At 33.5% G+C, this 25,204-nt stretch overlaps 2 protein-coding genes across 3 annotated transcripts; both read left to right on the top strand.

Moving 5' to 3' along the window:
• The first annotated feature begins 6,696 nt into the window (after window positions 1-6,696).
• On the top strand, window positions 6,697-8,928 carry LOC127239388 (scarecrow-like protein 33). Its single transcript, XM_051257502.1, has one exon. The coding sequence runs from the start codon at window positions 7,056-7,058 to the stop codon at window positions 8,751-8,753; it is 1,698 nt and encodes a 565-aa protein (XP_051113459.1). The 5' UTR covers window positions 6,697-7,055; the 3' UTR covers window positions 8,754-8,928.
• Window positions 8,929-17,267: 8,339 nt separating this feature from the next.
• LOC127239314 (uncharacterized) lies at window positions 17,268-19,798 on the top strand. Of its 2 annotated transcripts, none has more exons than XM_051257407.1 (9): window positions 17,268-17,893; window positions 17,980-18,045; window positions 18,127-18,224; window positions 18,352-18,389; window positions 18,502-18,589; window positions 18,700-18,826; window positions 18,950-19,029; window positions 19,114-19,179; window positions 19,335-19,798. In XM_051257407.1, the coding sequence occupies exons 1-9, from the start codon at window positions 17,833-17,835 to the stop codon at window positions 19,494-19,496; spliced, it is 786 nt and encodes a 261-aa protein (XP_051113364.1). In that variant the 5' UTR covers window positions 17,268-17,832; the 3' UTR covers window positions 19,497-19,798. The 2 variants fall into 2 exon arrangements, with proteins under 2 accessions (XP_051113364.1, XP_051113363.1); XM_051257406.1 differs by having other exon boundaries at window positions 18,932-19,029.
• Window positions 19,799-25,204: the final 5,406 nt, after the last annotated feature.

The raw sequence follows: 25,204 nt of genomic DNA, 5'->3' as shown, positions 1-25,204 counted from the left end.
AAATTATCTACAATTTTTCTTATCCGACCTCCTACTGGAAAAAAGAGTTCGGGGTCTCATCGCGGCGTCCCAGGAAAAAGTGTAGGTCGGGTGAGGGATAGGATCTGGGCGAGTTAAAGGATAAGTTGGGTCAGGATAAAGGAAGAAAAGATCGGTCGAATATTGCATTAAGGTTGTATATACAAAAAAGCGGGAATTGTTCCGATCTTCGGTCAAAATTTGGGTTATTATAGAATCAGAGGATTTTAGACAAGAAGAATTCGGGGTTAACCTGGCTAAGGCATAGCCAATAGACCTGTAAGGATTGGGAGAAATTAGGAGGCGACCAAAAAATGCAGAGGGGAAGTATAGACGGAGCCACAATTCCAGGAACCAAAATGGTCCTGAGGCTGCAGTATCCACCTTTTTAGTATCCGTAAGACGGGAACTTACTCGAGTTAAACCTTCAAAAAGGTTGGCTAAAAATAAGGTGCCTAATGAAGTGAAGTGGCCGCAGGCCAAATGGATGGCTAGGTCAATATGAGTAGAAAGAACAAGTTTCGAAGGGGAAAGAATGATATATCTGTGAAGAAAGAAAAAAGAAATTTAAGCCTGAACATTCAAACTTTGGACATACAAAAGAAGTTAAAAGGGAGAAGATATACCTGCAGAGCCAAAAGAGGAGAAACGCAGTGTGTTCCAACTCGGAAACAGGGGTATCCTCCTTACCCTGATATTTGTTGACAAAGTGTGTCCATCCTCTTTCCCTTTCAGGAAGCTTGGCCAGGGCCCAACCTTGATGGTTGGGGGGAAGTTCTTGATTTCCAAGAGAAACTAAAACGGGGTCCTCCCCTGTGATTGGCAAATGCGCGATCACTGCTACATCCATTAAGGTCGGACCCATTGGACCTGAAGGGAGGAAAAAGGCACATGTTTGCGAATGCCAAAAGGCCGCCATGGCCATCAAAACTTTATCGTGTAGATAGAGGGGTTGCGTCGAAATGAGGATAGCTTTATCGATCCCTTGGGTTTTCCATTGGTTTTCAAAATGGGGAAGAAGCCTCGCGTACCATTTCCGATAAGCATCTTTTGGATCAGTCAAGTGAGTCTTGATACTGTCCAGAAGGCGTTCCGGTTTGAACGCTTCATTGTTGACGATAATAGGAGAAACTTGAACAATAACAGAGCTCATACGCTCAGCATCCGCAGTGGTAGTGCAGTAAGGGCGTATTGTAGGGGTAAGAACCTTGGAAGATACAAGGGGTACTGAGGGTTCGGTTCCGTCAAAAGGAAGTGCAGGAACGTATTGGTTAGCCATTTACGCGAGGATGAGAAAGATAGAAAGGAAGTAAAAACGAAGGAGGAAGCTATATAAGAGCATAAAGGGTTTTTTAGAATTGTGAATGCGTGAGTTTGAGAAGATGAAGGTAGGGTTTAACATAAACCCTTTGATTTGACACAGCGCAGTGTGATGATCACACTGTAACCCTAAAACGTCACGTCTGCCGTAGTTTGAGGAGTGACGTTTCGGCGGGAGGAGGCAAGTTGTTGAGCACAAAAAATGATGAATAGGTTTTTTAGGGAATGAGCCTGCCAAGATTAGGTTATTCGAAACGTCTAATGGGCTTTTTGAAAGTCTAAGTATGATTGCAGTAACCGGGTCGGATGAGTTTAGAGTCAGATTTTAAGATCAAACCTGGTCGGGTAAATCCCCAAGGTCGGACGGATGATAAGATTGGACCTGGTCGGGACCAAATAGTTCGGACGTTAAAGTCGGACCTAGTCAGGACAAAGTCCGAGGGTCGGATGTAAGAAAGTCGGACGGATGATGAGATTGGACCTGGTCGGGACTAAATAGTTCGGATAGTGAAGTCGGACCTAGTCGGGAAAAATTCCAATAGTCGGGCGTAAGAAGGTTGGACATTGAAGTCGGACCAAGATCAAAGGTTAGGTAGTAAAAGTAGTTATCCTGTAGGTCGGGTAAAAGCAGTTTCTAATAGTGGAAGGTAGTTTCAACTGGCGAGCGGTTTTCAAAGGTCGGACGTGATATGACGGTTCTCATACGTGTCGATAGAAGAGAACTTTTTGGGGAGTTAACAGCGGTTATGGTAACCGACCGGATAGCGGTTCGAACCGTATCTTCAAGGGGTTATTTAAAGATTCCGTATTGTATGGAGTGGCATCTTCAATCGACATCAAATTCAAAAAAATTGCTTTTGGGGATCACCACTTTATTTTTCAGTCTTTATTTTTATCTTATTTTATTTTATGTATTCTACAGTGTTTAGAGGTTTCTAATTTCAGACACTCATCTATCAAATTCGGGGATATTTCTCTATTTTCGAATTTTACTTTTTATTGTTGAAAAACGCATCAACAACAATATAAAAAGTAAAAGCAAATATTAAATAATGAAAATTATAAATTATAAAATTCATATTTCAAGTGAAATTCAAATTTAAGTTAGGTTAAAAATATTTATTAACAATCATATTAGACTAAAAAAAAACTAAAAATTTGAATATAATTTCAATTTTTGAAAACAAAAACCTATTAAAATAATAGTATTCGAAACCAAATAAATTAGAAAATATGCATATAGAATAAAAATAAATAAGAATTGATTAGTAAAAAATAAAAATAACAAAAAATAATAAAAAAATACATATAAAATATAAATGAAAATACTAAAATAAAAACATAATTTTTATAAATTACTAAAATTTATACCCTAATTTTTGTATGAATTTCTTTAATATTATTTTAAATAAAAATATTTGAAATTAATATATAATCTACAAAATTAACGGAAAAAATATTTTAATATAATATTAAAAAAGCAAATCAATTAAAATATGCATATTAAATAAGAATGAATAGAAAAATTTATTAGTAAAAAAAAAATAATACATATATAAAGAAAAAAATATATAGATAATAATAATGAAAGTATTAGCATATTATACTCGAAACTGAATAAATTAGTAAAATATATACATAATAAGAATGAAAAGAATCGATAAGCAAGAACATTAAAATTAAATTATTATTATTATACATAATAAAATAAAATAAAATAAATAAACAAAAAGACAAATAAAATACAATCAGATCTTTTTTTTTCTACTTCTTTTCTTTCTCTTCTATTTTTTACTCTCTTTCTTTTATATTTTTTTTTCTGCATCATAGTATGAATAAAAAATTGATTAGTAAAAATTTTATAACAAATTATATGCCTAAACAAAACATGAAAAGAATAAAACAATTTTTCACATAGAAAATTCTTCTAAATAAAAATAAAAAAAAAAAAAATCACACATTTTCCAACCCAAAGTAGAAATTCACTATAATCAAATTAAATATAAGAGTTTTTAAAATGCATATACACGCTTAATCACTATTTAATCAACCAATGAAAACTATAAAATTTAAAAAAAAAAAAACTTAAAAGTCTGTCATGTTCTGTCAATTTTAGATCAAACTACAGAAAACCAATAAAAAATCTCACATATCGATTGAAAATGCATCTTGAAAATTTCATATTGATCCGACGATTAACGAATCGGAGATTGCCGTTTTTTCGTAGTATTGGATAAAAATTCCATAATAATATTTGTTGTGGCACTTAATCTGTTAGGTATATATAGATGTACCAAACCTAAATTTATATATATATATTTTTTTGTTATTTATTATCTCAATAAATCTGATTTTAGTTAAATTATTTGTTATTCTAACAAATTTTAATTAAATATCCAAACTTATTAATATTAAAATAAAAAAAAACTCCAAAATTATGTAAGCGGCATAAATTGAAGTGCTTTGTCAAATATATATATATATATATGATATTCAATGATCTAACATATAAAAATTAAATTGGACTTTTAGAGTCAGACGGAGATAGTATATTAATTTTTTTTTTTTAAAACAATGTATTTCTTTAGTTTTTACGGGAAAAAAAACACACTAAATAAGCACACTTTAAATAGATGTATTTGAATTAATTAAATTTATTTGTTACTAAAAATTAATTACCTTTTTTTTTATATAGAAAATGACATATTTAAATGAGATAGAAAATACAAAAAGGTTGACATATTTCAATAGAATAAAAAGATTATTATTTTTATATTTTTTGTTATAAAAATATAATTAAATAATTAAAATTTATATTTGAAAAATTATTACTAATTCGTATACATGTGTGTTTCTTTTAGTTAAGTTTGAAAAAATTATTTTAAATTTTATATTAAAATTATATTTGATGGAATATTTTGTAAATATTTTTTTTAAAAAAAAACACATTATTCAAATAATACAATTTGAGAAAATTTGACGAGAGGAACACAAAATATTTGGACATAAACTTTTATAAACATAATAATAATAACAATTTCTTAATTTTATATTAAAAATATAATAAATACATATAAAAAAATTTTAACTAAAAAATACTTTATGTGTCCGCGCCACAGATGATATTTTTTTTTTTGTCCATCTCATAAAAGATTATTCATTTCTATTTTTAATAAATTTATTTATTTTAAACATATTTAAAGAATATATATCAATTTAATTAAATTTTTGACCTTTTACTAGTATGATCAACTCAAAATTATTTTATGTTTTATTTTTCTTCTACAATAAATAAATATTTTTATCTATATTTAAAACTTTACATTTTATATATAATTAGTTTATATTAATTATAAATAAATAAGTATATTTTTTTATTTACTTGTATAGAAAATTTTATTCTCTATAAAATGATATGCATATTGCATATATTTTATTTTATTGAAATACAATGCTAGAAATATTTAAAATATCAATAATACTACTCATATATAAAATAATAAAATAAATATAATATATTATTAATAACTTACTAATTTATATTACCTAAATAACTGTATACCTAACGAAGTATATTTTAAAATTGATAAATTAAAAGAAAATATATTTAAATTTAAATTTAAATTAGAAGATAAATATCATAGTAGTCTTAGAGCATTCTTAGACCATCCTCGCAAAGATGTCCACTTTTGGATATCTCTACTACTTTTTATTGTCAACCTCATTATCCATCGGCCATAATATTAAAGATACATATTTTATTTAATACTCACAACAAAGATACTCACATTAAATTTTCATTACTTTTTCTTATTATGTTATATCTATGTGTATATATATATATACTCCTTCCGTCGCAGAACCATAGTCTTAATTGAGCTGAACACGAGATTTAAAAATATTAATGTTATATTGGTAGTTGATAAAAAGTATAGATAAATTTTTTTTTTTTGCCCTTGTGAGTGTATTAGTGTAAAATGTAGTGGCAATTGTGTAATAAAAATAAAAAAGTTGGGGTAGTTTTATGGTTGTATTGTTATTTATGGAAATAAGACTATTGTTTTAGGACGGACAAAAATGGTAAACAAGACTATTGTATTTGGACGAAGGGAATATTATTTTTTAATTTATAATTAATTAATTGTAATATTTTTATTATTTGTCATTATTTTGATTTATTAAAAATGTATGAAAATAGAAAGTTGTATTATTCATTATTTAACTTATTTATTTATATCAAATATATTTTATTTTTTAATATAATTTTATATTATTTAATTGTGTTAAAATTTATAATTATATTTTATTTAATAAATTATTTTATTTTATTAATATTATTTTATTTAATAAAATTAAATAATATTTGTATTTATATATTTAAAATTTAAATTAATAAAATATATTCAATATAATATCATTTTATATAGAATAAAAAATTTTATATATTATAAAAATATTATAAATTTAAACTATAATAATATATTTAATATAAATTAATAAAATAATTTATATATATATATAATCTAATATATATATATATATATATGCTATGTGTCCCCTTTTTGGCAAACATGGGTGTGTTTAGTGGTGAGGTTTTGTTTTTAAATTTTGATTTTGAATAATAGAATTTTGAATTGAAATAGTTGTTTGATATGATATAAATATGTATTAATGTGATATTTTGATGTAAAATTAGATTTTAGTGTAATAACATAAATAAAAATTGAATGTTTGATTTAATATTTTTTGAGGAAAAAAAAAGTTGAATAGTAAAATTATTAGTAAAATCTTACAAGTAAACAAAATATTTTTTACCTTAATTTTATTATTTCAAAATTTTTTTCTTTTAAAAAATATCAAATCAAAAATCAATTATTTATCTGTTATATTATACCAAAATTTTATTTTACATTCAAAATATCAAATCAATATATATTTATATCACATCAATAATTATTTCAATTCAAAATTTTATTATTCAAAATCAAAATCTAAAATCAAAATCTTAAAATAAATTATTTTCCAAACATCTATGGAAATGCCTAAGAAAAAATATCTCTTATTTTTTCTTTAAAATAAAATCGCCCGGCTCCACTTTGGAGATGTGCTCCCTGCGGCTGCTCTTAATAATATAAATATTAATATATTTGTATTTAATTTTAAAAATAAAAAAATATTGATATTAATATAAAAAAAAAAAATAGAGAAAAAAGAAGTTATGTTGTGAAAAAAAAAATAAGAAAAAAAGGTTTAAAAAAAAATGAGAAAATACTTTTTAAAGAAAAAGTATTGCGATTGCTCTTGTCGTGTAGGCAGAAATAAGCGAGGAGCCCAGAAAGTCATGATTTGAAAGACTTTTATAGTGGCGACGGCTGACCCTCTCCGGATAAAGTCACCTACCTCCTCTTCGACGAACCTTCCTCCTTCCTTGGTTCCTTTATGTCTGTCTGTCTGTTTGTCTTTCTACCTTCAGGCTTCAATCCGATCTAGTGTCAGCCCTTATAAAAGTCGTCCGTCAATCAGAAGCAGCAGCAGTTGATTCTTCTCGCTCGCTCTCATTCAGATCAGACCAGATCAAATCATCTGTCAGATTTTGGGGAAACCGTTTCTTTTTTAATTGTGTTATCAGATTCTTGGAATTGTTTAGAATAAGGTTGATTTCTGGTTCTTATGTGAATAAATAGTTAATTGAGCTAGGAATCATTTCCATTTCAAGGATGATGAACAGTACTACTTTAGTAGTAGAGCCAGCGTATACTTATTCCTCCTCCTCCTCGAATCTGAATCAGAATCAGAATCAGCCATCATGGTCGTCGGAATTAGGGGAAATTCCTGGCGTGGGTGTGAAGGAAGTGGACCACTCAGATGCTATCCTCAGATTCATAACCCAGATGCTCATGGAAGAAGAGGACCTTGAGAACCAGCCCTGTATGCTCCACGACTGCCTGGCCCTCCAGGCCACGCAGAAATCCTTGTACGACCTCCTCCTCAACGCCCAAAGCCCTACCGATCATTTCACAGCCGACGCCGACGACCAATCTTCCCAAATCAGCCTCCCCCCCGTCCGGGAGAAGAAAAATCGCCGCCGGGAAGACGCCGAAGACCGCCGGAGCAGCAAGCAGTTGGCGGGCAGCGCCGACGAATCCGTGCCATTCGAAATGTACGATAAGGTCCTCCTGTGCTCCGACTCGGACCCGGTCCGGAGAAACAACACCAACAGGGGAAAGCTGCAGAGAGGCCGGAAGAAATCCCAAGCCGAAGCCATTAAAGTCGATTTGAGCAGCCTACTGATGCAATGTGCGCAAGGCGTGGCGAGTTTCGACACCCGCTCCGTGGCCGACTTCCTTGTCCGAATCCGGGAGCATTCCTCGCCCCACGGCGATGCTATGGAGAGGCTCGCCCACTACTTGGTCAACGCCATCGATGCCCGTCTTGCCGGCGCCGGAACGGCCTCGTACGCCGCCATTAACGCCGTCGCCGTTCGAATCTCCGCCGCCGAGATTCTCAAAGCCTACAAGACGTACATCACTGCTAGCCCCTTCAAGAAGATGTCCAATGTGCTGGCCAACAAGACCATCAGAAAACTGGCCGCCAATGCCGAGACTCTGCACATTATCGATTTCGGCATCCTTTACGGCTACCAGTGGCCGTGTCTGATTCACGCCCTGTCCGAGAGGCCCGGCGGCCCCCCAAAGCTTCGGATAACCGGGATAGACTTTCCTCAGCCGGGGTTCCGTCCAGCAGAGAGAGTCAAGGCCACGGGGCGGCGCCTGGAGAACTACTGCAAGAGGTTCAGAGTGCCATTCGAGTTCATAGCCATAGCAAAGAAATGGGAGACCATCAAGCCGGAGGAGCTGATGATCAAGGAGGGCGAGGTGGTGGTGGTGAACTGTCTATACAGGCTACACAACGTGCCGGACGAGACGGTGATGGCGGACAGCCCGAGAGACGCGGTGTTGCGGCTGATCAAGGAGATAAATCCCGACATGTTCATCCACGGAGTGGTGAATGGGACGTTCAACACGCCCTTCTTCATCACAAGGTTCAGGGAGGCGATGTTCCACTACTCGTCCCTGTTCGACATGTACGAAGCGACTGTGGGAAGGGAGGACGGCAACAGGGCGCTGTTCGAGGAGCACGTGTTCGGGAAGGAGGTGATGAACATAATCGCCTGTGAAGGGACGGAGAGGGTGGAGCGGCCGGAGACGTACAAGCAGTGGCAGGCGAGGAGCGTGAGGGCGGGGTTCCGGCAGCTGCCGCTGGACCAGGAGCTCGTGAAATTTGTTAGGAGGAAGGTTAAGAATGAGTACCATAAGGACTTCTCTGTGGATGAAGAAGATGGAAAATGGATGCTTCAGGGATGGAAAGGGCGTGTTATTCATGCCATATCTTATTGGCAACCTACTTCTCAATAATACTATCATCTATCCGACTCGACTGTGTGTTCTTTCTTTTGAATAGTGGTACATGTCGGCATTTAAATAGAGATAATTAAACTGCACCAACACATGCACAAATATATTTACTTAGAAAGATTCAGCTGTAGACAGTCGTGCAATGATCAAATCCAGTTCGGTCGCCAATGATTTACATCTCTGGAGGGTTCACCCAAGATATATTTTACTAAATCGTGAACAACAACTTGAGCTTACGTGAGGGTTGTGTTCCATCTCCCTCAAAAAGTTGTTAAGCTACGTTATCTAGGTTTTCGATGAGCCATGAACACACTCTCTCCCTTAAATCATTTATTCACACTCAGCTAATCATTCAAAAAATCTCTCAACAAGATGATCTAGCAAACTATATTCCCCAACGAATCTATTTTCACTCGCCTGCGCACCCATACTTGATTGTTACAACCGATTTCATTCCTTCCATGGAGTGGACCAAGCATACCAAATATTGGCCTAAATAATCAGTATTTCGTAATTGACCCTTTTTTTTTATTATTATTATTTTGATCATAGATTCACAAATTCAATCAGTTTGATCACGTGGTTTGGACTATCTGCAAACATCAACCAAAATACTAATACACAAAATCCAATGCTGACAGTACAATTGATAGATATTTATTAAAGTCTTTTGTACGTAGGAGTCGAATCGATTTTGAGTTTAGTTTACGATGATTGATTAGGCCACCAAACTTTAAATTAAATATATAAAATCAAATTCTCAAACTTTAAATTAAATATATAAAATCAAATTCCCAATATACAAAGGGCAACTTGGATTAAAATCCATCTGAGATAAAAGAGATTAGATTCAATCACTCTGCATTATAACAAAATACTGCATTCTCTACTTTTCACTTTTATTTACATTTGACTCACCACTACCCATTTTGCCCTTAAAATTACAAAATAATGTAACAAATATTTTATGAACTTCCGTTAATTTTATATAAACCTACAATATTTATTTACGTACTCCGAAGTTATTCCGATGTACAAATAAAATTTCAAAGTAATGTGATTGAAATTTTTATTTATATGCTGAAATCAATTACGGAAATATAAGCAAAACCTAGATAAAACTCACGATCTTATATTGTTACTGAGTTAATTTCTTTTAACCCTTTCTCTTTCCACTTAGTCCGTTACTACCGAAGCACTCCGCAGACATCATCTCTGTCGAATCCTTCTGCAAAAATCTTTACCGCCGCTGGAAGTATTACTTGCCGCCAAAACCTCAAATTCTGCTCGAAATGTCGAAAAGGTCTCCCAGAAACGGAGTTAAAAATATTAAGTCAAATTTTATATTTTTAGAAAAATCAATATTTTAATTTTGGAATTTGGAGTTTGTCGTGTGCTTGAATCTATACTTTTTGTGCCTTAGTTGAGTTTGTATAAGTCTTCATGCTGGGACATTTTATTTTTTCATCGTATTACACCATCGGGTCTAATATGAATTATTTTGATATTTTTAAAATTGTAATGATCTTATTGAGTATATAAGTACCTTCATTTGCATTTTTATAGGTTTACATTTGTAGTAAAATAATTGGGGTGTAAGGTGAGCGGAGTTCCTTATTTTCTTCAAATACTATATGCATAATTTTTTTCTTGCACAGTGATTTTTTAAGTATCGAAAGTGTTTGACTATGTCTCTATCATGGTGTTAGTTGTAGATGAATCTATTTTGTCGATTAATAAAAAATTTGTTCGTTGTTTTTATATTGTTTGTGAATACCTTCAATTGCCTCTGGTGTACCATGAATTTTAATTTACATACCTCTTTAAGAATATTACTTAGCTTCCCAGTTATGTCATAAATTTGAATCGGTGTTGAGTATACTCATGAAAACATTTCTTTGTTTTAAATGATGGTAGGCCCGAGAAAGAATACAAAGGGCTTACCTTCATATTTGTTTTACCTTTATTCTATACAAAAAGGGCTAAATTAGAAGTTGGGATGAACGAGAAATAATTGAAAGTTATGCAACTCACCACGTTTGGATATTTATTTGATTGTCTAAAAATGACGATATCTTGGCATCGGTTGATGGGAATACCTGAGATTTGTAGCAATAGTTGTCAAATTGGGATACTTAATTTGTATACATATTATGTATTTCAAATTTTCTAATATATACCCATGTTCATAACTTGTACACTCGGATCACGTGAGCAGATGTACTAGAAGAAAATATATAGCCGCATAAGTAATTAATATACTTCGATTTGTAAAATTTCGCGATTGGGTGTCCAGTAACCTTTAACTTTAAGTCACATATCCCCAATGATGATATGTGTTCTTTCATTTTACTAAGTTAAATATTTCTGAATTGATTAAATGTACTCGTACTGAAGAATAAGCTTTATAAGTAACTTTATATATATTCGACGTATAATGAGAATATATATATATGTTCATAAAATTGTGTTGAAAACACTAACAAACAGGGCCCATGTATAATATATACATATGTTATGTATGATTGTGCATGTATGTGTGTACGAAGTGAAATGATTTAATGCATTAAATTAGTGGAATATGAGACTTGAGAAAGAAGATAATTGAATTGATATTTTTTACAGGAGCACCCGCGCATACACAAAAGAGGCGGTGTAGGATGTGGATATAAAGGCATCCACCCAAACGTCGAGTAATGCCCACGTCGATACAATGTATTATAATAAGTATAACTGACTTGCACTATTAAATTCAATTCAAAATTTATTCAAACAATGCTTAAAAAACAGCTAGGGTATATTTTCACATAATAATAATAATAATAATAAACCAAAATATCCAAAAACACAAACAGCTTTGCACTGCTACTTTATTTAGTAGTTTGAAGACACAATGCATCATGAGTTGGAAAGAATGTTAATTAATCAATGTGGTGTCAAAACTGAACACAATTGCATATAGAGAACTTAATATTCAATACACTTCAAACTGAATAATGCAATACAACAAAAGTTGGAAGTTTAAAGAGACAGTCCGCTAAAAATGGTTCAACGCTGGAGAAGAATTCTGTTGAGATTTGTTTTTTTTATCTCTTACTTATTGTTGTGGGGCTTGGGAGAACGAGGAAGGTTCCAATCAAGTTTATCATGCTTTTGGGATGACAACTGTGATTTGAAATACATATAATTCAAGATCACTAAATTAATATAAATAATAACCAAAATACTGCTGAAATACAAAAATAATTCAAGATCACTAAATTAATAGCAATCAACCATATGTATAGTTTAGTACTGATAAACATATATATTCATCAGTATGCATGAGAAATAATTGAGGATCTATTTGGTTTACAACGTTGTTCGATATATTACTATGTTCGCAGATATTGGCACCCAATTTGTTGGCTCCAAATCTCGATCAACTCACACAACAGTAAACTTCGAAAATTAACACAGAAAAATCTCTTAGCACAGACTAGTTGTTCTTTGGACAATCGGACTATGAATACACATACTGGTGATGAAGAACAATATAAATACAACAAAATGATAATCTAGTTCGGCTTCACCAGCCTACATCTAGGGGGTTCCAACATAGGCGTAATCCACTATCGAAAACATTGAAACATGAAGGTGTACTAATATAATTTGAGCTACTCTCCTCAAGAAATCGTCAAACCCATCTCTTGAGACATACACTACTCACAACCTATCCACCAACACTCTCACTCTCAATATTCAATAATACACCTATATTTTCTATCCAAATTACCATAACAACATTGTGATTCTCATCCGCTCATATAGCACTTCCAATTTGTTGTAACCAACTAGATTCCTTTCCCAAGGAGATTTTTCATATGATGGACACCTCATCGCGTAGACCACTGTCAGCATATTCAGAGACGGTTTCTAGGTCACCAACTAAATGGCCTTCAATTACATTTGGGCCCAAATTGTGAAGGCCCAATCTCCTTCTGCGGCCCATTTGATGTTCAGACAATCTGCAAACATCAACCAAAATATAATCGAGAAAATGACTAGCAAAAATCTCTCCATTTTCGGTTGATGTTTCCCAACCACGAAGGAAGACAAGAAGCATACTACTATCATCTATGCAATGACGAGACCAAGAATGAATCCCTCCCCCTCACCGCAAGCACAACTCAATCAAACCAAGTCTAACCATAGTTCAAGTTTCAAAAAGTAACCAAAACACTCAATACCTAAGGACAAATACTAACAACTAACAAATGATGTAAACGACAAAAACTTCTTCTCCTTTGAGTAACAACAATCCAATAAGGAATATCAATTCATCGAATTATCGAACTCTTCTTCGTCCATTGCTGACACCTCATCCGCCTCATCGATGTCGCCAACACCTAGAATATCTCTTCCAAACAATTTGAGTGGACTTACAGACTTCTCAAAACACCTGGCCTAAACGGATTAACTACTCCAAAATAGAGCGAACTATCTTAAACCTCCATAATATGATCAATTCTAAATATTAGAAATATGAATTGAAGCATGTACCTCCCATAAACATGCACACAAACTTTTAATACATAACATACTCGTTTGATCAGGATGATGATCACTTTTGCTGCATAGATACACTTGCGCGCTTCTAAGACAACATCCATTACTACAAGAAGCACATGCCAAGATTCTGTCACAGCTCTTCAAATTGATTCGAATGCAAGTTGTTGATTTGAATGTCTACCAGTTTTTTTGTTGTCTGCATATGATTGAGACTGCACACTCTATTTTTTTTAACCTTCAATAACATTGTTAGGTTTGATCTTGGATATGCAACAGTGAGCGTCTCGAAGGATATGCTCTGGTAGATGATTCTTGTTGGCTTTGGTAAGAATTTTTGTTGTTGGTTCAAGGTTTCTGCTCCCGGAGGGTTGTTCATGGGATGTCCAAACGCAAACTGACTCCCTTTTTTTTTTTTATCAATTAAATCCAATCCCTGCATGTTATGCTTTAACGTTGAAAAAAAAAAAAAGATAGGACATAAAATCTTCAAAAGTCAATAGTTAGGTAAAATCTAGATTATTGGTATTAGAGCATTATTTCTAGTAAAGCACCCACCCAATTTTTAAAATTGTGCATAGCGTGCATTATGAAAGTTGATTTTGGGGCCCGGGGTGCATTGCAAGCATATCTACTTGTTTATTGGTTGACTAATATACTAGATTGATTAGAGCGAGCCTTCTGACGTATGTGCTCTTACATAATATGGATTATCTATTTTGGAGTCTACTTAAGTGGATATAGTTTTGCCTTAGGCCAGAATCTTATTTGTGATACTTTAATTCATAATGTATTTATTGTAGTTGACAAGTTAGAGTTCCCTCTAAAGACTTGTTAGTACTTAAGTTAAATGAGTTCAACTTGATACTTGGTATTGACTGGCTGGAGAAATATAAAGCTCAGTGGGACTTCCACATATGCAACTTTTTTTTTTTAAAAAAAAAAACTTTTTGTAAATAGTTGCACTAAAACAAACGGCCTACGTATCCAATCAAAAGATCGGGATCAAGCCATACGTAGTTCTGGCTAAAGAGCTACAATAGAGTTTATATCCCAAATCATAAAACTAGACATATTAACCAAAAAACTAAGACAAGCAAAATCAACCAAGAACAGGAATCTATCGGAACCTAAAACTCGGGAGTCCGCTTGTGTATTCTCTAAGAAACCCTTGGGCCTCTGAGGGATGTCCTCCAGAAGGAGAGTCCTCACATCAGAGAGTGTGCTCGCCATACCTGCTAATGAGTCCGCAACTCACTTCCACATATGCAAGTTAACACTACGGACATTGGATGGAGTGAGGAGATTACATTACAAGCAACCGAGAACACCGTTTCTAAAGTGGTTAGAGCCTCTTTTCATTGGAGAAAAAAAAGGTCACCTAATCACCTAATCTCCAATAACCAAATATATATGACTACCACATTTATATAACACATCACATTCGAAGTTATATTCATATTCAAACACAAATTCTGATTCATCTACTTTTCATTTGACAACACAAACATGCACTCAACTGATATACTATATATTGAGTTGATCCAGTACAATGTACATGCACATACATAGGTTCAACGATCAGCATTAAAAGACAAACATAAGACAAGATATTTTCATATTCTCACCACCTAACATTTTTTATGCTTAATTATTCATCAAATCATCAAGACGTCACATCCGTCCCAACATTATGAAAACCCCACTACAAAAACATAACTTACTAGGCTACCAATAACTTTCCAATCAGAAAAATTCCAACAACTTAAAATACTCAATTTTAGCAAAAGCACAACACAAGTCGATATTTTATCATATAATCATGCAAGAAACCCTGCCTAAAACTACCCAAATTGGTGGGAGAATATAGATAATGCAAATTTTATGCACACAACTCATCTGAGTACATAAATCAAAATCAGATACCACAGTCATAATTAAATGACATATTTTAGAAAAGCAAAATTGAAAAATGAATACAGTATATCATAGATAAATGCACAAATAGAAGGTGTATACTCTCTACTTCATCCCTAAAAAAATATTATACAAACTTAGTTTCCATATCTTTCTAAGATTAAAACTACCAACAACAAATGGGCCAAAATAGTTACAGGTTAAACCATATTATAAGCTATCTTGATTCTCCTTCCACAATCCCCAAAAGAAATGCAAAAAACAACAATAATAGCATCTTTCAAGTAGTGATTCAAAACCTAATCAAGATTCAACTTTTGGAGATTCAAAACCTAATTTAAACTCTAAACCGTGGGCCTAACCTCTAGAGATTCAAGTTGAGATCCACCATACTAGCAGGAACGGAATCAGATTCAAACCGACGATGAGAACGCAAACAAAACATGAGAACTCGCAGGAAAAAAATGACGGAAGAAAGTGAAAAATTGAATTGGACTGAGATTTAATAGAGACAAAATTATACTTTTGTAACTATAACCGTTATATAGAAAAATAATGGTTAAGATGTAATTCAAGATTGTTGAATTATAAACTAAAATCAGCACGATCCTTTTCCTTTAAATAATATTCAAATTGATTACAAAATTTTAATAGAATAAAAAATACTTGGGTAAATTGTATAAACCTTTTATTTTTGTTTTAGTTATAACTACCAACATGCTTCTAATAACTAACTTCTCTTTACTTATTTAACAGTAAAGTGAAGGTACGTCCGTTAACTGATTATCTAATTAGACTAGAACCCTAGTGGCACCACAAAAAATTTATTAGTCTAACTACATTCCGAACTAGAAGAGTTTAATTCAATTTAATAGTTATCTATACGGATTTGTTCAAAATTAACTATGTAATTTCTTAGTGGCATCTCCTCTAATTGCTACTTGAATCAAATTAAAACACAATTACAGACGTCTAATTTAATTTAGCTATTAATTTTTAATCTAATTGAAATATTTGACCACAATACCCAACTTAATCAAAGATTATTAAACATTAAGATCGAAAATCACAAAAATATTTAGAGTCTGTTCTTTTACACAAAATTTTTCAACACATTTTTTCAAAAAAAAAAAATATATTACACATTTATTATTTATATATTATCTACATAATTTCATATACCTCGTAAAAAGTATTTCTCCAAACCAAAAACACAAAACAAACACACCCTTAGGAACCAAGAAATAATATACTCCATCCGTCCTAGCTAATTTGTTCCATTTAACTTAGGCACGGAGTTTTAGGTATTGTGTAATTAGTAAATAATTAAGAGGTGTATTAGTAAAAATAATTATAATTCAAAAAAATAATTATAAATTAAGATTAAAATGACTAAATAGTTTATTTTTAAAAAAATTATAACTTATGAATTTTAAAATGTGATTAAAGTGTATAATATATAATTTTTTTTTTTAAAAAAAAGACAAATTATATGAAATATATGTAAATAATAAAAATTGACAAATTAAATGGAACGAATAAAGTACTACCAAACCACATTATAATCTCACTAAGTATATGATACTCCCGAGTTGGGCGGTTGCATGGCCATCTCCCGTGTATAGCGCCTCCATCCTATATTTTCTTTTATTTTTGCCATAATTTTATAACAATTGAAATTTTGGATTTTTTAATCAATTTTTCAAGTTATTGAACTTTTTTTATTATTATTACTTTTTTTCAAATTTTATCAATTTTATTATTTTTGTAAATATACCATATATATAAAACAAAATAAAATAGAATTAAATCAAAATTAAACAAATATCCCGAATAAATGCATACAATTTCTAACAATTAAATGTCAAAGAACAACCAACACGCACTAGGTGGAATTTTCTAAATTGAACAAATTCCAATGTTTCGTCTTTTTTTTTTTTTTTCAAATTCCAATGTTTCTTGCGAGCGCTTCCACACGCTGCGTTATCATTAATTTATTATTAACGGCTTTTCTTCTATCTTGTGTTTTTCTACAGCGGTTTATTTATAACCTCCGTCTCGCTTCGCCTCGGAAAGCGCTCTCTTTTCCCTCCTGCTTTGGCCATTTACGTTCGATCCATCCCCATTTGTATTGGTGGTTGAATCCAAGTCAGGTTTTGCTTTTCTTGTGTTCTTTTCGAGAATTTGGCTTTTGTTTAGGCATTGATCGAGTTAATGCGGATTGAGAATAGTTTATTTGGCCGTCGCAATATAATTTTGTCTTCAATTTTCTTTCACTGTTTTTGTTTCGTGTTAGGGAATCAATCAGTGGCTGTTCATGTTCGTGTTTTGATTCGTGTTTGTATGTGTTGTGTAGTGTTTGCGATTGGCGTCTTTGTGGCATGATTATTGGCTTTTGATCTATCGAGTTAAATGCTGATTGATCTGTGTTCCGATTCGCCCTCGACCATTTCGATCTGTCCTGTCGGATGTTCTTTTTTTTTTTTTTTGATGACGTTTGATTGAACTCATTGTGGTTTTTCAGACCTTATTTGAGAATATCCTTGTTTTTACATTAAAGTTTCAGGTTTATCCCTATTATTATTATTACCATTGTTATTATTATTATATCAAAATGGATTGTGAAGATGTCTACGACAACGGGATGGAGCCAAAATTCGAATGCCTTCTCTTTGGTGAGTTTACTTTTCTCATAATATCCTATTTACTGAGAAAATGAGAATATCTTAGGAAGTGCAGTAAAATCTATCTAACTTTACAGATGTTGATGATACACTTTATCCCTTGAGCTCTGGTATTTCAGCAGAATGCACCAAAAACATCATTGGTAAGACCAATGTTAGCTTCACCTGAACTTTCATGGATCAACTTGTTATAACTGGATATGTGCTAATTTAATCTAATGTAGAATATATGATCAATACTCTTGGAATGGATGAAGAGAAGGTTCCTGAATTGTGTGCTCAGCTCTATAGAGACCATGGAACTACCATGGCTGGTCTTCTGGTATGACGATTTACTTATCCCTTTCAACAGGAAGAAATTGAATAACTGTAGTAGAAACATTGATTGTGTACATGAATTACATTTGTAACATTTGAGAAAATAGGACTTAAGTTTCAATTCTTTTCAGGCCACTGGATACGACTTCGACTATGATGATTATCACAAGTAAAGAAATAACCTGCCTGCGTTCACTTTTCCTTTTCTTTTTTTTTGCTTTGGCTATTTCTGCGTAGTTGTCAAGCGTGTAATCCAGTGCTTATTGGTGTTCTTCTGGTAGCTTTGTGCATGGAAGATTGCCTTACGAGTTGTTGAACCCTGATGACACTTTAAGGAGCCTTCTGCATAGCTTGCCTCTTCGAAAAGTTGTAAGTTCATTCACTTTTGGTTTTTACCTATCTGTTAGAAGAGTCTATATATATATATATGTATATATCTTTTGGGCTTCTGAAAATTTGAGTTGTGAATGCGTGGGAAGATTTTCTCGAATGGAAATGAATCCCACGTGGTTAAAGTACTTAGCAGGCTTGGATTGGAGGACTGTTTCGAAGACATTATTTGTTTCGAGACGCTGAATCCTCCTGACAGGAGGGAGGCTGCTGCTGGTAAGTTGGTTGTTTGTTACATAGTGATAGCACAAGAGCATCATTTTTCATGTAGCTTCAATCTCCATTCATGATTGATTCTGTTTCTACTGCTGTCTCTCTCAGAACTTCAAAACAACTCAGGTCCTATAATTTGCTGCAAGCCCTTTGAAATAGCATTTGAGCAAGCTTTCAAAATCGCTCGAATTAACCCCCACAAAACTGTGAGTGTGATCATTTTTCATTCCAACCAACGTACCACAGAAAAGAAAATCCGTTGAGGACCTTAAATTCATGAATTTCTGCAGGTGTTCTTCGACGATTCAATCCGCAATCTGCAGACAGCAAAGCATACGGGAATGCACACTGTTTGGGTAAGTCTAAGTATTTTTAACAACTAGAACCGATAAATCAATGCATATATGTGTACATGTATATGTATCATAGCAAAATTTGTGGTGGCTACAGATGATTACAAGCTAAGCTAAGCTAATCTGCATGCTTGTTACATACACACATATATGTATAGGTCGGATCAGGGCACCGAACAGAGGGCGTAGATTATGCATTAGAGAGCATCCACAATATGAGGGAGGCATTGCCAGAGCTATGGGAAGCAGCAACTGCTGCTGTGGAGAAGACAGAAGTTTCTGCATATTCTGAGAAGCCTGCCATTGAGACCTACGCTTAACCCTCCCTCCCAAATTACACCTTTCAACTCAATTATATATATATATATATGTATATATATATATATTCAACTCAGTTATCTATCGTGTGTATCTTTCTCCTCATCTAATGTCACCTGTAAGAACGAATTCAGAAGAACGTAAGTAATAGCTAGAATGTATGACAGTATGTGTGTGATCTTTCTTGTAAGGAAGAATTTTCCAGGAAAGGAAGTCCACAATCAAATGCATATTGAGAACCATCCCACATCGGGTTGAAGTTGAAGTATGGTTGTGCTTTGTCGAGGGTATACATTTGTAACGATGAGGTTGAAAATTATTATTTTTATTTAAATATATATTTTTTTTATAATATGAAAATCTGTAACCGATTTATTTTCACACCACTAAGCCAGAAGTCATTTTTATGGAACTTATTTTTATATTGATTGAGTTGAAAGTTTGATACAATAGTTTGAAGGAAAAAAGATATTTTATATTATTAGATATGAATTAAAACGACGATTCCAATTTATTTTGGATCATTTTATTAAATAAATCAAGATTCGAAAAATAATGTAGCAAGGAGGATGTGGTGCCGCTGTAGGCCCAGCCCAACTACTGTCTCTCCCAACAAATTTTAATGAAACAGAATGTTTGTTTATTAGTAAAAAAAAAAAATAAATAAAAAAAAAAAAAATTTAGGTTTCTATTATTTGAATTCTATATTTTTCGAATTTTTTTTTTTTTTATATAAAATATCTCATCATATATTATTTTAATACCAATTCAAATCAAATTTTTTTCAAACGAACTAAAAGAAACATAATCAAAGTGACTGCACAATAAAAAGAACCCATAAAGTTTTCCAAATAAACACATCCTAAGAGCATCTTTAACAACACTTAATTGGCTTGAAAATGCAAGGTTGGCCTCTTACCCATCCTCATTTTTTTTTTTAACTTTGTTTACAAAGTTTGCTACAATATGATCTAAAGATGAAACACTTTATTGTTTTAATTTGATTATTTTACCAAATAATGTGTGATTTTATTGAAACTAATTATTTTCTAATTTTTCATAAAAAAATTATGGTATTTGTGTATATATTTGACTGTTTCGGCCTGACCATTTGCTTGTGGATAATAGGGTGACGAGTGGTGTAATATGATACCAAAGTTGGCTAAAAACCCAACAAACTTCTACTTCCTAAATGTCAAACCTTGGTCGATGATAATCAAATGTGAAATTCCAAATTGATAAATAATCTGGTTTAGCACGAATTTGGTAGTTTCCTTCTCGGTGACGTTTTTTAGTAGTATTTCTTCTACCCACTAAGTGAAGTAATCTATTACGATCAAGATAAAACAATGGTGTTTAGAAGAAGCAAGATGAATCTTACCAATTATATCAATGGTCCACGACTTGAAAAACCACAGTCTGATCATCAACTGGAGCTCCACACTTGTTATGTGATTCAGAGGTCCATATTTTTTACATTCATCACACCCTTTATCGAATCAAATACAATCTTCGAATATTTTTGGTCAGTAGTATCATATCCGATGAATGGCCCACCTCATATATAGACCTGCCGATAGGCCCCACAAATACCACCATGTACCTCCTCCATAACCGCCATCAATTCTTTGGGTCAGAGACACTTCAACAAGAAGTCGTCCAGCGTCCTTTTGTAAAAAGGATTCCCTTGTCAGCTTGAATCGGATAGCCTTGATTCGCACCCCAATTGATACAACTCAACTTCGGTTTTCAAATATGCGACTATCTCTGTTCTTTAATCCTCAGAAGTACCGACTTCTAACATGGAGAGATCGGCACCTGCCGATCTGTGAGTGTTTTGGGCTAAGTCATCCGCCAGACGGTTCTCAGTCCTAGGGATATGCTCAATTGTTACCTCAGAATTCTTTGATAACAACCGTCAAACCATCCTCACATAGTTCCTCAGATGCCGAGGGTTACATGTATATCGTACAAGTACTTGGTTGACCACCAACTGCAAATCTCCTTTAATGATCACAAATTGAATATTCTTCTTAACCAATGCTTCCAAACCTAGAATCAAAGCCTCATATTCCACTGAATTATGCGTCATTGCTTCCAACTGTAAGAAAAGTTTTATTCGTTGTGAATCGGACCCCTCTAAAACCACACCGGCGCCTGACTGATCTCTATTACTGAAACCATCAAAGAACAACCGCCAAGGATGTGTGCCAACATATGTCTCTGAACATCTTCTTATTGGTTTGGCCTTATAAATTCAGCTAAGAAATCGGCCATCTCCTGGCCTTTTAACCGCCTTGATTAGTCTATATGTTAATGAGAATGGAGCCAACTTAACTATCCACTTCATTAATCTTCCCTATATGTCAGGTCGATGTAAAATTAATTTAGCCAAATTGACCTTGACTATTACCTCTGTTTTTCGAGGAAAAATGTAATGCTCTAGCTTTGTGCACGCATACACTAAAGAGTAATACATCTTTTCAGTTGTGGTGTAATTCAATTATGACCCTGGCTATGTTTTACTAAGATAGTAAATGGTCTTTTCTCTACCATCATCCTAGTCATGTGCCAATAGGCAGCTGATAACATCATGCGTATTTGCAAAATAGAGTTTCGGCGGCCGGTCTCTTTGGGGTAGGACTAGAATCGGTGGTTTGGACAATGGTCACTTGATCGAATCCAATGTTTGTTGCTACTCACTACCCCGAACAACATTTGGAGAGTTTGTTTTTAGTAACTTGGTAATAGGCTTCATTTTTCCTATTGCATACACAATGAACCTTCTTAAGTATATGATTTTTCCTAAGACACTTTGAACTTCCTTGGTGGTTCTTTGTAGCCGACTATTCAAATTAGTCGTGCTTTATTTTCATCGATCTCAATGTCTCTCTCGTGCACCAAGAATCCCAAAAGACTACCGGATGACACACCAAAAGCGCACTTAGTATAGTTCATTTTCAGATTATACTTTCTCATTCGAACAAATGCCTTCTCCAAGTTGGCCAAATGTTCCTTAAAACCAATTGAATTCACAATCAGATCATCGATGTAAACTTCCATCAAATAGACGATGAGATCATAGAATATGGCGTTCATAACCTTTGATAAGTAGCCATTGCATTCTTTAATCCGAAAGGCATGACAGTCAACTCATAAATCTCAAGTGCTCCCGAGCATCTGGAAGCTATTTTGTTGACGTATTCTTCGGCTAGGAAGATATGATTGTACCTAGCATATCCATCCATGAGGTTCAAAATTTGGTGTCAAACGGTCGAATCAATCAACATGTCTGCCATGGGCATGACATATTCATCTTTTGGGGTAGCCAAATTTAGATCTTGAAAATCAATATAAATTCTTATCTTGTCATTCTTCTCTATAATTGGGATGAGATTAACTAACTATTCGACATACTTGCAAGGTTGAATAAAGCTTACCTTAAAAAGTTTCTCAATTTCTTTCTTAATTTTGGCATATTTTAGGATTAACACGTCTCGGTGCTTTCTTGTAAGGCTTGAGTTCTGCCTTGATGGGTAGACAATGCTCGATCAGACTTGTATCCAGATCAAACATTTCCGAATAATCCCAAGCTAGGCAATCAACATACTTTTGAATCAGAACTACCATCTCTCATTGCTAATTGGTTTCTACACTACAAAAAAATAATATATTTGTAACGGAATTCCGTCCCTAAAGTTCACGTAGCTAACGTAATTCCATTCCTAATTCCATCTCTAATGTCATTAGTAACGGAAAAAATAGATTTAGAGACAAAAAAGTTTTGTTACAAAAATGATTTTTTTTTGTAGTGCTAAAAGCCCACTTATGAAAATTTTCTTTGGGGCTTGTTCAGTCCTGATAACACCAATTTTGGACATGTTTTCCTATAAGCATTTCTTGCAATTCTTAACTGAAATTGTTATAACTTGTGCTAAAATTTTCTGGTAAACATATGTTGAGTCTTTCTTGTGCAAATTGATGTGCTGTGGTAAGTTTAGAATATTTTAGCTGCGAAATAAGTGAAATTTCCAGAGTCAATAAGAAGATGCGTGTGAAGCAATTCAAAGCCACGTGCTAAGTTAGAAGCCGCGTCGCGAGATGCATAAAAAGGAAAAACCAAGACCAGCTCCTAGTCATAATATGTGTCAAAAGCCATTTAGGCCATTAATTACAATTTAGCATCTTCAGGATTGGATGGTTGAGTATCAATTCGCCAACTGTCAATGGCATATGTCACCTTCTAGAAGTTTGACCGACACCTAGAAATAGGATCTAAATCGGAGCTCGTAGAGAGAGATTTTAAAATATAAGAAATTCACTGCGTTGGAAGAGCAGCTTGGTCGGCGTCTATAAATAGATACACGCTGTGTTGGAAGAGAGATCAAGCTATAAGGAGCTCGGGATGCTAGATGCGGGTGGCTGACACTACTCGTGACAGGAGTTACGTGCTCACCACCCATTCCATTTAAATTCTGCACTTAGATAAATTTACAAGATTTTTTAGTGTAACGTGCATTCAATTTGTAGTTAATTTGCAAGTTAATTCTTAGCTACTCGTGCTGTTCACATTCTATCAATACTTTAGAAACAAAATATCAGATTTTTTCATCGCACCTTCATAGCTGGTTGACATAAAATTGAAATATCCGCACACCTACTACTTTAGAAATAGAGATTGAAAACGCATATAAGTCACTTAACTTAATCTAGTTAGATGAATCCGAATGAAAATCATACTGCTAGGTATACCCAAGGTGCTTGTGAAAGCAGCACCTCACATGTAATTTGATTTAGAAATATCATAAAAAAGGTAGGCGGCAAACTAATTAATTGATTCATCTGTTGCGAGTGTCAAAGAGAACAACTCGCAGGTCAAATGAAAGATGTGTCTAGAAATAGAGCATTGCCACAATAATTAATGGCTAGTGTAGCTCTCCAAATAACCTATAGATCAAATAATCTCTAAATCGCAAAGTACATAAACGAGCAGATATTCCTTGTGTCCACTAGCACACAAACACTCTCACGCATGAAGTATATACATATAACGCATCAATATACACCCATCCAACGGGTATATCTTCTCCTTCCGTACGAAATAATAATAGTATAACGCACAAGTCATTTTATTCTTTACCTCACACGCATTAACTCAAATCTTAATTAAAATCAATAGTGTAGATCGTACTTGATTCAACTTGATTAGTATGTTCGCACTTATTTATATTCAAATTTTCCCTTGCACCAATGCCCTGAGTTCGACCCGACACTCACCGGTTATTATGAGAAAAATTCTCTTATTTGATGAAAAGTTTCCAGGATGCAACGTACTGTACACAAGAGTCATATTTTAAACCAAAACCTAAAATCTAAGAATCATCAAATTATTGGCGTCATTTCCGGGGCATCGGTCTCAAGGATGTATTTGAATGAAATGAGGAGTTTTATGTTAATTATTTTTTGATCAGTTATTTCAAAATGCTAACTGTTTATTATTTACTTTGGCAGGGACTATGAAAGAAGAAGTATTACGAAAGTTAGTGCCTGTGCCCAAAGGAAGTTAAGAAGAAACTTAAAGGAAGCAAGAAATGACATAAAAAGTGATTGCAGAGCTCCCTAAGTCGCTACATGAACCTCATAAAGAGGTGGTGCTAATGCCACTAGCAAGCAATGATATTCTAGTACTGTCTGCGAATGCCTCCAGAAA

This window comes from Andrographis paniculata, unplaced genomic scaffold (genome assembly GCF_009805555.1).
Source record: "Andrographis paniculata isolate CXL003 unplaced genomic scaffold, ASM980555v1 Contig77END, whole genome shotgun sequence".
In the NCBI taxonomy this organism is placed as follows: domain Eukaryota; kingdom Viridiplantae; phylum Streptophyta; class Magnoliopsida; order Lamiales; family Acanthaceae; genus Andrographis; species Andrographis paniculata.
Note: the sequence above shows the minus strand (reverse complement) of the source record. Positions and strands in the feature narration are given on the sequence as shown.